Source organism: Chionomys nivalis, chromosome 6, assembly GCF_950005125.1.
Source record: "Chionomys nivalis chromosome 6, mChiNiv1.1, whole genome shotgun sequence".
Classification (NCBI taxonomy): domain Eukaryota; kingdom Metazoa; phylum Chordata; class Mammalia; order Rodentia; family Cricetidae; genus Chionomys; species Chionomys nivalis.
The window spans coordinates 74281095-74297348 of NC_080091.1; the positions used below are offsets into that span (position 1 = coordinate 74281095).

At 47.2% G+C, this 16254-nt stretch overlaps 1 protein-coding gene across 1 annotated transcript in view; it reads right to left on the reverse strand.

The window, feature by feature from the left end:
- Positions 1-5134: 5134 nt before the first annotated feature.
- The window catches only part of Lrrc66 (leucine rich repeat containing 66), a 33899-nt gene continuing 22779 nt past the window's right edge, over positions 5135-16254 (reverse strand). Inside the window, 5 exon segments of the mRNA XM_057772874.1 lie at positions 5135-5237; positions 5239-5310; positions 5312-5362; positions 5364-6867; positions 7938-8127. Of these exon segments, the coding sequence (XP_057628857.1) occupies positions 5135-5237; positions 5239-5310; positions 5312-5362; positions 5364-6867; positions 7938-8127 (1920 nt within the window).

Below are 16254 nucleotides of genomic sequence, written 5' to 3' on the forward strand. Positions count from 1 at the left end.
TTTAATCTTATGAATACACACACAAACACACTCACATGCATGAGCACACTCACACGCATGCTCACACACATACACACACAGAGGCTGGTGAAAAAGTCAAAGGCTGAGCCAGTTTCATGTCTGTGACTGGAATGTCCTGGCCTACCGTGGTGATGGAAGAGCGCCTGTCATTTGTTAAGCTATTATGAGCATCTGAGAAGCCTTAAGACACAGCCAACCCTTCACCGCCAGTATCACCTAGAATTTGCAGTTATTAGGGAAATATTAAAGTAGGAATCTGGACATAAAATCTGGACAAAGGTTGTGCAAATCTAGAGATAGATAGCCGTAGGTCTTTGCTGAACATCTAGGAAATACGAGATTCTCAGAAAGTGCAGTGATGGGCCCTCTCTCCCTGTGCACTAGCAGACAGGTTCCTCACTGCTGTCAGCCTGCCACTTGTCTCTGCTTGGCAGCTGGGACTACTGTTGGCACTACTGACCTTCGTGGAACCTCTTCACACAGGGGAACTTCTAACCCTGCTGTCTTTGTCTCCTTTGCACAGGGAAGTGCTTCAAGAACAGCCTGCAGACCAGGGAGGGGTCGGCTTTAATTTGAAGTAGACCAGAAATAGATGAACGAGTGTCTACTGGTCTGCATTTACTTGTGGCTCTGTGTTTCCAGCAGCTATTTCTGGTTACCCAGGTTACTCCTGTGATTTTGCCCCAAAGAAGAAAGATGGAGCCCCAGACCTTACACCTGGTACCTTTCTAGAGGATGAGGAAAAAATGCTGTCAGTCAGATCCCCAAGGGACTTCACTGAACTGAAGGATCCTTGGAGGAGGTCATGAAAGACAGATCGTTTATGATCCTACTCATCTTCAAAGAGAATAAAATTGCAATGTTTCATGTTTGGGGTTTCAGCCCTGGGCCAAGACTTATTTATTTCATAGCTTTGGAAGGTAAATCAACCATACAAGAAACTTCTCTTGAAAGTGTTTCTTGAACTTAGGTCTGCTAGGACCTGGCTGAGGCAAATTCGTTGTTTCGTTGTTCCGCTATAGACATGCAAACGGGCAGCCTGAACAAAATGAAGATGTTTGGAGAGTCCTCTGTGGAATAACACAACTAAAGACATAATCTTGGAGAAAATCAAGAGGGGAAGCCGAGAGAAAGGACTCCACAGAACTCAGTTTCAAAATCTGGAATTGTAGGCTTCCAATCCTCCATCAACCAGCTCTGTCCAAGTTGACAGCAGGCACTCTGGGAGGGGGTTAAGTGTGTTTTCACAAAAGACAGGGGCCTTGCTGGGAAATTGGGCCGCTAAATTGTGCTGCCTGCGTTGTTTCTGCCACACTATGAGGACTCCTTTTGGAAGTCGGAAAGAGACCAAGTGAATGACTAAAGTGCTAAAGCCCCATAGACAATTTTCCATGTGCTTCTGGGCTGGAAAGCAGGTTTTCACCTTATGCATAACTTCGGGCTCTGAGGTGATGGCTGTCTCCATCGATTCCATGTTGAAACTGAATTCTGCCCAACTGTTGTGAGGCAGGAGAGAGTCGCATGGAGAGTGAGGTTGACATTAGCATATTAAAGACGCATTGGCACAGAGACAGACGGGAGCCTTTTTGCCACAAAGGCCAATATGTAACAAATGGAGCATGAACAGAAAGGCTCACACTGTGTGAATGACCCCAAAGCCTGGGCCGGTAAAAAATCCCGGTGATTTGTACAGTTTTTGTTCATGTTCTCCCAGCTCTGGCCCCTTTCTGCTCTTGGAAGGACATTGTTTCTCCGTAAGCTACCTCCACTTCTGTTCTGCTATTACCCATGTGTCTCTCGGTTCAGGTTTTGGTTCTGGGACACAAGAAGTTGGAAACCCCACTGGACACTCAGTAAATCCAAAATCCACCAGCAGTTGGAGATTGACTAATAAAAGAGCCTCATAGGCTCCAGCCATGCCATATTAAACCTTGGTGCTTCCACAAGACGTGAATTATACTACATGGCCAAGTGGGGAACAGAGTGGTCATTTCTACCTCAGTGGAATGAGGGGGAAAGGCTTGTTGAGGAGGTATGCTTTGAACCAAGACTTTGGATGAAGAATAGACAGATGCCGGGAGTTGGAACACCAAACAAACAACACAAAAAGTAGGTTGCAGCTCAGCCAAGAGCAGCGAATGACATAGGCTGGTGTTTGTAACCATGAGCAACTTGTATGGCTGGCTGGCTTGGTTTGGGTGGTCAGAAGCAGGCAGGAGGTAACAGCAAGCAAGCTGAGGGAGAAGCAGGACCTGATCATGGAATTCCCTGTCCTGTGTTACAAAGTTGCTCTTTCATTATTTCTTCAAGAAACAAATATATTGAGAACCTACTAAATGTGAATTCTCAGGGAGACAGATTTGTGGTGGAGCTTTTGTCGTTGTTCTTCTCGTGGAACTTTTAGCATAAAAGCGGCAGAGATTAAGCTTCCGATCATAGTTATTTAACTGTATGCACAATAACATCTTACATGTAGAAGTTAGCGATGTATAGTGAGAGCAGTAGGCGGGAAATCTAACTTAGTCCAGGGTCTGAGAGTTCCCCAAGGAGGTAACACAAAAGCTGAGTGGATACCAGTCAGCTAAAGCAGGCTTGTCTGGACACGTTGGAAGGAGGATGTGGGCAGATATGACATGGACAAAGGGCTGGAAACAGAATTTTACAGAGTTTTACAGAAACAGGTGGGTGGGGAAGTCACATGGTCGGTCACATCTGCACCTCAGTCACCCTCCCGATGTAGGACGGGGAGTGTGGTGATGGGTTTTATGTTCTGAGGGCAAAGGGATGGCCTGACAACAGGCAAGGCTTCACTTCCAGCTGTGCCCAGGTGTGGTCTCAGGAAGAGCTCAGCGGTTGAGTCAGTAGATCCAGTGAAGAGCTTGGCTCTCATTGTGTGCACAGCACCATCCAGTCTACACAGCACCCCAGAAGAGCAAAAAGGCAGAGGAAGGAGGGAGTGTCTCTCACTTCTTGGGCTGGAACTTTCGTGTTCTTCTGATGAGGAGACAGAAACTTGACAGGTAGTTAAGGGTGGGGACCTCCAAAATCAACCTGCTCCTCCTGGCCAGGAGTCAAATAGCCTTGATTCTATGGCTATTCTGTCCTGGCTGAAAATGCCAGACATGTTTTGGCCAGGAGACATTGGTCTGGTTCATGTCCTAGGTCATTTAGGTATTTATTTATTCTTTCTTCTATAGCAGAGCAACCTAATGAATACAGCTGTCTGAAAGCTAGGCACGAAGAGATACTTCACTGGTCCTTGAAGACTGGTGACAGAATCTCAGCCCAGTCACCAGGGTGGAGAGACACAGGACACCCTGTGGGGATCTATGACTGGGCCAGCTGGGCTGACCAGTCCACGTCTCCTTACTTCTCAGCCCAGTCATTTCAAGGACTTACCGACTTCTTTAGTCAAGAATCCTACTAACTCCTGGACAAAGACCCTTCACTTTCTTTACGTGCTTTCTCGCTATAATAAATCTCCTTGTTGGCTTGAACTTACTCTTCATTATTTGTGAAACTGACCCTTTGCATTTGCACCACCAAGAACCTGGAATATCACTGGTTCTGTAGAGGTTTTAGTGACTGGGACCCTGACCACTGAGTTAAGCCCACGTGAGACTAGAAAGTCTCTATCATACTTAGGGGCCACCATTTCCCCTCTTCACTTGGACATCAGTGCTCTTGGTTCTTAAGGCTTTGGGCTCAGACTGGGATTTGCAACATCAGATGCACATTCTCTTAACTTGCATTGTTTGGATGGGACTGTATTGCTAGCTTGCATGGGCACCAGTTTGGACAGAACAGATTGTGGGACTTCCGTGCCTCCATCCTCATGGGTGTCAGTTTCCCACAGTAAAACCATTCCTTCTGTCTCTAGGCACCATATTGGTTCTGTTTCCTTGGAGACTCTTGGCTAATACAGGATTTGGAGGAGGCAGTTTGATGTGTGATGTGTGCTGTTGTGACCAACCTCGTGGGAATGACCAAGCAAGGGATAAAATTGTGACGGATTGGACAGGGAAGGTGGAATAGACTTGACGGATCTCTAGGGCCTTGAACTGGCTGTACCCAATGACAAAGAAGTTACATACGGGGAACATAAAGATAAATGTCAAAAGAATAATCCTTAGATATCTGAATGGAGGAGCCCTTGTGTGAGCAGTGAGGACCAGATCTGGTAGGTGGCAGGGATGAGGGGACAGAATAAGCTTCAGTGTGAATACATTTACCTTAAAACTAGATAGGCAACTGGAAGCGAGCATAAAATCTTGAAAAGATTTCAGAGCCAGACTTGAAGAAATAAGTAAGGCTAGCAGAGAGGTAAGTGGCCTTCTGAAGCCCCAACACCTGAGAACACTCACAGAGGAAGGTGAGCAGACTGAGAAGACTGGAGAGTCATATCCTGGGCCTCTGTGAGAGCGACTGAGAAGCTAGAAACCTGAGGACCAGCAGTGATGCCATGAGGTGGACGGGGAGACTCGGTGTCCTCCCTCCAAACTTGATCTCTTTTTGTCTTCTATGCAAACCCTAATTCAATGAAAATTGTCTAGCCCCGATCCAGACTGCCTGCCAACTGTCTCCCCACATAGACAGCCAGGAGCTTAGACTGTGCTCCTGTTTAACATCTGCGCAGATGCAGGAAATCAAAGAGACGTCAAGACTAAGACAACTGTGAATGAATTTACTGGGTTGACACCGTGGTAATGGTGACTCAAAAAGTGACTTTGGGAAAGCACACTTGTGAAGGAAAACAATGACTTTCAGGTTCCAGGATGATCCAGGTGGATCCGGGCACCTGCAGTTTGGGGGTGTGAGCCTGGAGTCTGAGTGGGGGACTAGGCCTCGTCATGAGGATCTGGCAGTTGTTTCAAGCTGATTGTTGGCGCAATACGGCTCGCATTTGCCAGAACACTCTGTCACCCATCCTGAAAAATCCTGGTGTTTCCTGTCTCTACCTCCTGAGAGCTGGGAGGACAGTGTGGGCCACTATGCCCAGTTTGTACAGTGCAGGGGATTGATTCCAGGACTTCGTGCATGGTGAGTCCTGGATTCTACACTCCACCAACAGAGCTTTATCCCCAGGCCATAAAAGGGGGTGGTTTACCAGTGGTTACTTCTCTTTGGTGGCAGGCTCCTCAGGAGCTGAGGGATCTCTAGCAGACTGTGGTGGTGATGGTGAAGGACCCACATTTGGGAATTCCAGGTCTCTAAGGCCAGTCTACTGCCTCCAACTGGGGTCCTATATCACCATCACATACAAAGGTGTCTGATGTCTCCTGGTGTGATTGCTATATTCTCAGGGACAATGGAGTTCAAGTCCCTTTCCAGGTCCATCTCACACAAACGAGTCTGGAGCAGAAACGAAGAGGTTTCCAAAGAGAGCGTCCTGGATTTCACATATCTCCAGAATCCTCTGTGGGGTGATGTCCTTATCACTTTCTGCTGATATCACATCGTCCTGATAGTTCCCCAAGTTCCTGCTGGGCAGGGGCTGACTGGCCCCCACATTCTCCACAGAAGTCTGTCCTTCAGACAAACTCCTTGGGTTCTCAGAATCCTCAGAACTAAGGGTAAACAGAGAGCCCTCGTCAGAGTCAGAATCGTAATTGGCCACCAAGTCATAAGGAGAGTCAAAAGGGACATCTGTTGGCTCAGGCTCCTCGGGGGCAGGTGCGGCATGAGGGTCACTGGCCCATCTCAGCACAAGGGAGGGCGGGTCTACATCTCTTGGGTTATGGTGTAGGACCTCATCATAGACATCGGAAACCCTTTCCTCAGCATCGACTTTCTGGAAGCTTGTCTCCCGTGTGGCCATCCCCCTAACGAAATTGCTCGCCTGCCTTCCCTCGGAAGACTCCATCAGTGAGCCCGTAGCTTCCAAAGGTTCAGGGCAACCCCTTTCCTTACTCTCCCCAGAGCCCTGTGTATTTGTAGGTGCTATAGTTTTGGAGACGGGAGCCACAACAGCTCTTGACTGTGACAGGCACAATTCATCCCATTCACCATAGGTGGAGCCAGGGATAACTTCCAGAGAGCTAGAAATGGAAGACCTATCTGTCACACCCTCGTAGAGAGAAGATTCCTGGTCCACCGTGTCATAATGTAATTCTTCATAGTGATCCTGAGCCGCTGAAATCAGCTCTTGAGTACCAGCGTTTGGAAGTCCATGGAGAGCAGAGCGGGCTGCACGGCCACATGGAAGCACATTGCCATCTCTGTTGTCCTCGAGTTGCACCGGGTTCTGTTGATGACTGAGATCCATTCTGCCACTCCCCGGTACCCTTTCTGGCACGACAATATCATATGGCATTGGCTCTGTTGCCCAGGAAGGGTTCTCGCTCTCATAAAGCTTTAGCTGGTGGGATGCTTGGCATGATTCTGTCCCTTGGTGCTGTTCAGGTAGGGAAATTTCAACTTCATCATAGAAGCCCTCATTTGAATAGGCATCTCCTGAGCCAGACTTTTTGTTCAGGCAGCATTTTAAACACAGTCTGTCAATATAAGGCCTCATGAAGGCACCCAGGCAGAAAGCCACCACGAACGTGATGCACACGGACAGGCAGATGGCCAGGACGAGGTCTGGAGAATCATCGTCCTTTCTGTCAGTGACATTATCATCCTGAGAGTCTCTGAGTCCTGCGGGGGGCTGTGGCCGTATCTCATTGAGGTCATTGTAGCCCACCTGGGCTGCCTGCTCCAGAGTGGAAAGGTGAGCATCCACTCCTTCCTGGGGCTTCTCTGCTTTGCTCTGCAGGAGGCTTTTCGTGTCACTCGGAGTAGCAGGAAGGTGTGTTTCCCTGGAAATTCTGATCTGGGGGGTCTCCAAATATGGTTTCTCATTTTCTGCAAGAGGGAAATGGAAAAACACACTGATCAGATGTTAGAATAAGACACCAGGTTTCAGAGAGTCTGTGAACCCTCAAACTTTAGCTACCTATGTTTTCAAGCATGTATCAGGTAACAGGTAATTTTCATGTATTCATTCACGTGTTCATTGCCCACAGTGGCTCTGTGAGACATGGGCCTGTTTCTCACAGGTCCAGAGGTTGGTTATGTTTCTGAGGCCTCCTGTCCGACGACTGCCTACAGGTAAAGCAACCAGATGGGAGAGCTGTCACATGACTTCTCCTTCCTCCATACCCTCAGCTACTTTGCATTTGCTAGAACATTCTATCAACCCTCTATGGTATCTGCTTGTAGGTTGGAATACTAGTTCCTCACCATTCTCCAGTTTTGCTAAGCAGTAAAACCCCCACTTTCTTCTTCTGCCTTATACACTCAGAATGCCGGTCCTGGCTGATGACTCCCTTCTGTTCTTCATGGATATCTTCTTCACTCAGTAGCCATGGCCATGACACCGCTTCAATGGCAAGATCAAAGCCCAAGCCCAAGCAGTCAGATTCCAGGCCTTTTGGTCCTGAATCTTATTTTCAGGATAGTGAGGATAGCAGGAGGATTAAAACCTGCCCAGATTGTCCCATCTCACTGGCGTCATTCGTGGGGAGGGATGAGGACCACATCAAATGAAACTTTACTTTTGAAATCCATGTGCTTGTCTTCTGAACTCAGAGGGTCACATTTTAGAAGTTAGTAAGCATTTAGAATGATGCTAAAAACCCCTTCTTTAATCAATCATGAAGAATTGGGATGAACTTTGTGATATTTTGGGGGACTTCCAGGCAAAATTCTTCTCTAGCTAAAGAACTGTTTCATTTATATGTTTTTTTGATCACCTGAAAAGAAACTGTCAGAAGCCAAGGAAAAGGGTTTTAAGTGTTAGGACTGTCCTTTGCCGCAGCCCAAAGCTGAATGGGGTGGGGACCAGCATCCCTGTCTTTTGAGAGACTGTCGCTACTTTTAAGGAGGTTGCCTTCTTATATGCTTTTCCAGGCCAAATGACGCCACTCACTCACCCACAGCCGTGTTGCAGATGGCGTCCCACATCTCCCTCCAGGATGCAGAGGTGACATTCTGAAGGCTGGCACTGCTGTCGCTACACCGCCACTGGTTATCAGCCAAGTCAAGTTCCAGGTGGGGTAATTCCAGAGCAATGGTCACAATGGGTGCCAGGGCGGTCAGGGCATTGCTTCTGAGGTCTACCACCTGCTCCAACAGAAGCAAATGTGGGTCAGGCTGTGCACAAAGACAGTGAGGGGAAAAGCTACAAGGAGTTAACACAGAGATATTTCTAGCTCTACAAAAGCAATGCAACTTCAAGCCTGGCATGAAAGTCAGCGAACACTGGGTTTAAATCCCTGCCCTGCCCACAAAGCCTCTGCGTCTTGGCAACTGTTTGCTTTCCGTGAGACCACCACCCAGCATCGTCCATGGGTTAGATGCTTTCCGTGAGACCACCACCCAGCATCGTCCATGGGTTAGATGCTTTCTGTGAGACCACCACCCAGCATCGTCCATGGATTAGATGCAACTTGCGGAAGCCTTTCCGACGTCCAAGCATTTCATCTTTGTTTACCATATAACCTACGGTAACCCCTAGACTCAAGTGCTATCATCATCGCTCAGAACTGGATCCAGGTCAAGAGTTTCTCAAAATATCATCAATTTGGAAATAGCAAAGGATGTGAACCATGAGATCACGAGACACAGGAGAATTGTGTTTGGTCAAATCTCTGAGAGTAGCACACGATTCTTTGTGCATTTGTGGCTATTCAGAATCTGCAAGATGACTCGCCTCTCCTGCACAGTTAGAAGTGCAAAGCTGGGCAGTGGGAGTGCTCACCTTGAATCCCAGCACCTGTGTGGAGGCCCCAAAATGTGACCTATTTCCACCTTGTCTCAAGGTCAGAGAGTTTGAGGTTGTTTAAAGTTGTTGACTACAAGAGTGTGGCTACACACCCTGACCTAGGGTGTGGTTAGTTGGTCTTTTACATTAAGATGGCCCATACAGGTAGATCCACTCCACCCTGACCAATGGTCAGAATATTCAAGCATAAATTCTGCTCTTTCTTTGAGATAGAAGGTTTGACCTAGGGAGTGGCTGCCTTTAGGACACTTGGTCTAGGGTGGGTTCACTGCCTAAACAACAGAATGCTATTGATTTGATGTCTCAAAGTATTGAAGGAAACAAGTGTTCTGGTTGTCCTTTGTATCATGTTAAAGCAGTCTTTTGTCTTCTTCCCCCTGTGGTATTGGGGTATAAAGTATATGGAAAATTAAACATGGGAATTTCAGTATTCACTGGAACTCCCTCCTGGTACTATCCCATGTTTTCTGTTTTATTATTATTATTATTTATTTTTTTTTTATTTTTCGAGACAGGGTTTCTCCGTAGCTTTTGGTTCCTGTCCTGGAACTAGCTCTTGTAGACCAGGCTGGCCTCGAACTCACAGAGATCCACCTGCCTCTGCCTCCCGAGTGCTGGGATTAAAGGCGTGCGCCACCACTTGCATCTTGCTACCCTTTGCTAACTTTTCTCATCCCCATGCCCCACCCTGGTAAAGTGGTACACTTGTCAAAGCATGGTCCCTGACACACCCGGGAGGCAGAGGCAAGTGGATCTCTGTAAATTTGAGGCCAGCCTGGTCTACAGAGCAAGTTCCAGGACAGTCAGAACTGCCGCGAAACCCTGTCTTGAACATCCACACCCTTTCTCCACCTAAAAAAGAAATGCATGGAGAACCAGAGGATAGAAATCACTCAGTGGCTCAAGTGACAGGCCAGGGTGTGCTAGAGCTGGGCACGGCAATGCATGACCCAGCAGGGGAAGTTATGTTAGGTACGGCTATGGCTACAGCGTTGCCCACCAGATATTCTGCTGAGACTCTATACATGTTTTTTTCAGATTCCCCCAGCATCTTCTGCAGCTCCCCTTCACCAGTTTATCCCATACAGAATGTTCTTGGTACAGGGGTCTGGATCAGAATGGGCACTCAAGATAATGGAAACCGTAAATCTGATGTGGTGGTGCTCTGCAGTCCCAGCTCTTAGGAGGACAGAAGAGACCAGTCAGACAGAATACCGAGTTTGAGACCATCCCAAGCTACACAAGACTCTGTCCCAGACAATAGTGACAACTGTAAATGGAGACGCTGAAGAATTAAATGACAGAGTGGCAATGCTTTCTGGCCTCCTGGCTGTGTGTCTTCACTTCCAAACACACCCCCTCTGAGTTACCACATTAGTGTGAAGGAGACATTTGGAGAACATAGGTGTTAACAACAGAACTGGAAACCGGAAAACAGAAAACACCAACTTTGTTTTAACTAAAGAGGACATGGGTGAAAACTAGGAAGGACAACATTTTCTCTCCAGTCCCCCAAGAACGGTCAATTTTTCACTATGTAATCCAGGCTGGCCTCGAACTCATGGCAACCTTCTTCGCTCAGACCCTTGATGAAGGCCAATTTCTAAATAAACATCTTAGGTTATACAAATCCCTAAAATGAGGTAAGTCTAACAACAACAACAACAACAAAAAACTTCACCATAGAATCACTAGAAATAGAATGGAGTTTTTCATGAACTTAACGACTGTTGTTCTCCTGTGTAGAGCCTCTATGCAGTTCTGACTCTCAGGAAAGGCTCCTGGAACCAACAAGCAGGAGGCCTGGATAAGGAGGGAAAGCATTTTACTTGGGCCTGGTGTAGTCCAGGGACAGAACCTTTCCCCCACTGGTGCCTGGTCTCAGCATCACACTGAGTTATTGTCACATTTTTGGAGTAGATATTTTCTTTCTGGTGTATTTTTACATCCTAGCACTTTATAAATTACAAATCATAGGACTAAAAGTCAGTCTGTAGAAAAGAAAATAAATGGAATAATTCAGGAAGAATACTTTCTGAGAAAAGATGGGAACAGAATTGTAACTTAGCAAAAGAAATACCCATACAACAGCATTTAAAAGGTACACATATTCTGGGATGGCTGGAAGACAGGCAGAGTGTTGCTGCACAAATCGTTGTATCTAAGAAGAAGGAGAGAAGATTAAGAAAAGAAAAGCTAATCTGGACTGTCAGTGAAACTTACTTTATCCTGCTTAAGTATGCTGATTGATTTATGCTTAAAAAAAAAAATCGATCTGGCTTCCGGGAAGGTGCCCCCACTGGAAGAGAAACACAGCAGTGTGAATGTGAAATCCATCTTCCGGAGGGAAAAAGCCAACCACCGTGATGCCAAACATCTTCATCATGGTCACAGCCAGTGTTTGGAGTTATTGCCAACCACACAGAAGGGACCTCTGAGTATTCCCAGTTCTGGTGAGTCGGGGACTATGGCTGTATTCCAAATATGCTGAGAGCTGATTTATAGCTTTCCTTTGCTATTTTTTTTTAAACCTCAAACTTCAAAGACTCCTCAAGTACAATAAAATGCACAGGAGAGCAACACGCATGACAAATTCCACACACAGATGTACCCGTAACCAGTGCACACTGGTTAAGGCTCCTTTACAATCTGCCGATCTCTCGCCAGCAAAGTGGAGAGCGCTGTCATGTGAAGTGGACTCTTTTGCTCTAGTTACATGGCAGACAGACTCCAGAGTGGTCCCCCACGATCCTACCTTTCGGTATTCAGGCCCTTAAACAATCGCTTCCTTCCAGTGCAGGCAGGACAGGCGATTTGGTTTCTATCCAAGTGACTCTATCAGCTGCAGCAATGGGATTGCCGCTTTCTGATGACATTCCATAAAACAGAGTACTTTTCTTATGCAGAGCAGAGAATACCAGAGGGACTGCTACCTCTAGAGCAAGATGCCACACCATGACTAGCCTGGTGGAGAAGGCTTCAGGGCAGCAACCTGAGGACAGGCTTAAACCAACAGCTGATAACAGCCCAACCAGGAAGCAAGTCCTGCCTGCCCGCCCGGCTGAGGTGTCTGTTCTCTACAGTGGGGCTTTCAGGTGAGGCTCCAGCCGTGACAGCACTGCAGTCTCCTGAGTGACCATGAGGGGGAGGCCCCAGCTAAGGCATGTTGGAATCCCTGACCCACAGACATTGTGAGGCGATAGATGTGTGGTTTTAAGCTACATAGCTGTGGTAAGTCATGATATAGCAATAGACCACTGACTCGGTCCCTTGGGAGCATTGCCCTTTGTGCATACCACTGTTTATTCATAGGTGCTTAAAATGCCCTCAGCTAAGCACTTGGAAACAGTCAGGCATGGTATGTGCAATGATTTCAGCCACAATAAGGCCGATACTTCCGAGTTCTAGGGGTCATGCAGGTACAAACAAGCCCTCAGGCAGAAGTGCCTAATGGCCCCTGGAGATATTAAAGGGCCCTGCATGACCCACGTGTGGCATGGATTACATCATCTACATATGACTCAGCTAAGCCCTTGCGCACATATGTGAGCCCGTCATCTGCTTATGATGTAGCCATGTTAACCCCCTGTGCGCATGCGCTAGGCAGCTTTTAAAAGCTGGACGCGCCCTCTTCCCCCCCCCCCCCTCTGCACACTGACATCCCCAGGCCTGTGCACGCCCCCTCTAATAAACTCCTAAGCGGGTTTGTTGCATGTTCCACGTTTCCTTCTCACTCACGCCAGGTAATTTCATTGGTGCCATGAGACTCGGGAGGCTCTCCTGCCCCAAGCCCCTTTCCTGGGGTTGGGATCCGGAACTGGGTATTTTTTCTACAACAACCACGTGCTCCATCTGCCTGAGCACAATTTCTACGCACACCACTAGCTTCAATTGTTGAGTTTCCCCCATCTGGTCAACTTAACCGTTTCTCCGAACTCAAGGAATTGACTGTTGAGCTCCCAGAAATCTGGTGTTCCTAGAAATGGGGGGACAGCCCCCAACCATGGTCTTTATGGCTATGGTTGAACCCTTCACTGACATTCATCTCTGGATTGCTTCCCTTGCTAAAATCTTGTTTGGACTACCTGGGGTCAGACCTCCTGCAACTGGCGGCCCAGGGTCCCTCAGATTTTTTCTTTTTCCTTTCTCCCCCCCCCCCCTTGCCTCCACTGTGAAAGGTCACTCAAAGCAGCCTCTGGCCTCTCTGGCTTCCCAGTCACTCCGACCAGATCCAGTCAGGCTTTAGCACCCCACCTGTAGGCAGAGGATGCTCTGGCACAGGCCCTGCGGTGTTTGCTGCAGATTTACACCCCGCCTATGGAGAAGAGACTCTTCCTATAGGCCTTGTGGTGTCACCATTTTCGGGGATTTTCACAGTTTCAGCTATGGGTAGCAAGCCATCCAAGCCCATCAATTCAGCCTCCCCCCGGGATGCCTTTTAGAGGCCTTAAAAACCCAGGTCTTAATGTCCTACTTACAGATTCCCACACTTTTCCATCTTTGTTCAAAAAATGGCCTCCTTAGATAACAATCTAAAGTGGCTGCCTAACGCACCTTTGATCCTGGTATCTTACGGGAGCTTTCTAACTACTGTCAGTGCACAGGCAAGTGGAAGGAGTTTCCTTATATCTAAGCCTTTTACTATCTAAGCTCTAAGCCTAAGCTTAGAAAATCCTTCTGCATTTTTGGAATGCTTCACTAAAGCTCTATTACAATACACTAACTTAGATCCAGAAACCATGGAAGGCAGACAGTTACTCATAACTCATTTTTTTTCTCAGTGCTACCCTGACATTAGGGCTAAACTTAGACGTTTGGAGAAAGGCCCTTAGACCCTGCAGGCAGAAGTCTTAGAGTTGGCTTTTAAGGTGTACCATGCAAGGAATGACAAAGCCTGCAATCACTGTCACATGCTAGCCACAGCCCTTGGACCGGCCGAGGTGACAGACCACCCGATCTGTGCCATTCATGCTGCTTCCATGGCCCCCGTGGCTCAAGAACCACCAGGTCTGTGTTTCAAATGTAGTAGAACTGGTCACTGGGCCCAAGCATGTCCTAATCCTCATCTTGGTCCTGCGAGACCTTGTCCAAGATGCCATAGGGAAGGACATTGAGCAGTTGATTGTCCTCATGTACATTGTGGCATGGAGACATCAAACCCAGAAAATTCCCAAGTTGACCTTCTAGGTCTGGCCATGGACAAGTGAGGCTGCCTGGGCTCCGTTGACCTGACCACAACCACTATCTGTAACAGGGAGCCATGGGTAAACATCATGGTATCAGGACGGCCCATCTTTCTCTTGGACACCTGAGCCACATACTTGGTACTGAGGGAATTCTGGGGGCTACCTCTCCTTCTAGTTTCCCTATTGTCAGGCAGGGGGACAGCCTTATCTACCTTAGCAGACCACACCACTTAACTGTGTTTTTAGGGGTATTTATCTCAGTCATTCATTTTTAGTCATGTCAACCTACCTGGTACCTCTTATGGGAAGAGATATTTTAGCAAAAGTAGGAACTTCCATTTCATTTGTTCCTTTTATTCACGTTACGCCAGACTCACCAACAGCTCCCCTCCTCCTCCTTCTAGCCTCCCAATCTCCCAGGTCCAAAGTGTCTTTTCCTCTACCAGCCTCTCAGATGAACCCCCAAGTCTGGGACACAAAACCCCTCTGTTAATGTTAAACACCATTCCCCCAATGGTATCCAGTTATAAGACCCTACTAAGTACATCATCAAGCTCAGTACCCCCTCTCTCTCCAGAGCCTTAGGGGACTTAAGCCTATTATTTCTGACCTTCTAAGAAAAAAGTTACTTCGTCCTAATCCTCATCTTGGTCCTGCGAGACCTTGTCCAAGATGCCATAGGGAAGGACACTGAGCAGTTGATTGTCCTCATGTACATTGTGGCATGGAGACATCAAACCCAGAATGATGATATTTTACTTTGCAGTCCTTCATTGGAGATCATCAAAACTGATACCCCTGTCTTTTAAAATTTCTGTCCAAAAAGGGCTATAGAATCTCACCCTCTAATGCCCAACTGTCTACCTCTCAGGTCATTTACTTGGGATTAACTATTACCCCAACCAAAAAGCTATTACTCTATACAAAAAAGCTAATTCAGTCCCTTGCAGTTCCATCTACAAGAGAAGAGGTTTTATTGTTCCTAGGAGTAGCTGGCTTCCTGTGTTCCTGGATCTCCTCTTGTTCTCTCTTTGCCCACCCCTTATATGAGGCAGCTCTTGGCTCTTTGCATGAGCCCCTTCTCCATCCCATTACTAAATCCTTCCAGAGACTCCAACAAGTCCTTATCCAGGCCCCAGCTCTTCATCTCCCAGATTTAACTCATCCTTTCTCCTTCTATGTAACAGAGAAGGAGGGATATGCCCTTGGGGTCCTAGGACATCAGTTTGGACCTTTCTTTGCACCTGTAATGTACCTATCAAAGAAGCTGGACCTCACCATTCAGGGCTGGGCACCCTGCATATGTGCTTTAGTGGATGTTGAACTTTCTTATTCATGAGTCAAAGAAACTAACTTTTGGGTTGCCCACCACTGTCTTCTCCCACCACAATCTGTCCCATCTCTTAACTTACAAAGGCTTACAAGCCTTACCCCTTCCCGAGTTCTTTCCCTCCAGGTGGCACGAGTAGAAGATGCCACACTCACTTTCCAATACTGTCCACCCCTTAATATCTCAATTTTCCTACCTTAACCTAACATTAATTATTCCCCATCTCATTCCTGCATAGAAACTTTAGAGGATTTACTGCCCCACCTCTCACATATGCAGGAGGGCAAACTGCCCCATGTCACTTATTCCTGGTACACAGATGGCAGCTCTTTTTATGTGAAGGAACCCATAGTGCATGCTATGTTATAGTGTCAGATACCGTGGTAGTGGAGGCACAGGCACTCCCTGCTCATACCACTAATCAGCAGGCTGAGTTAATAGACCTTACCTGTGCCTTCCAGTTAGCAAAGCGACAATCTTTAAATGTTTACACAGACTCCAAATATGCCTTTCATATCCTCCTGTTCCACACAGCTATCTGGAATGAGCCTGGGCTTCTTATGATGAAAGGAGGATCCATAACTAACTCAGGTTACATTATGGACCTGTTAAAAGCCTCCCATCTCCCCAAAGCTATAGTAATTATTCACTGTCAGTCTCATCAGACCAACAGTTCCATTAATTCCAAGGGAAATAACCGACTGACCAAGCAGCTAGAACAGCAGCGTTTCAGAGCCCAAACCTACCTCACCTAAGGGGGTTCATACAGTACAGCCCACATTTTCACAGATACCCCCTAACACCCAACAAATTCTGTCCTACCTACATCAATTCTTTAATCCTAATAGCAAAGCTCTGCTTCATTTTGTCAAGGCTTACCTCCAACTCACCCCTGAGGACTTAGAGTTCTTAAAAGCTATCACAGGCAGTTTTTAAAAGCTGAACATGCC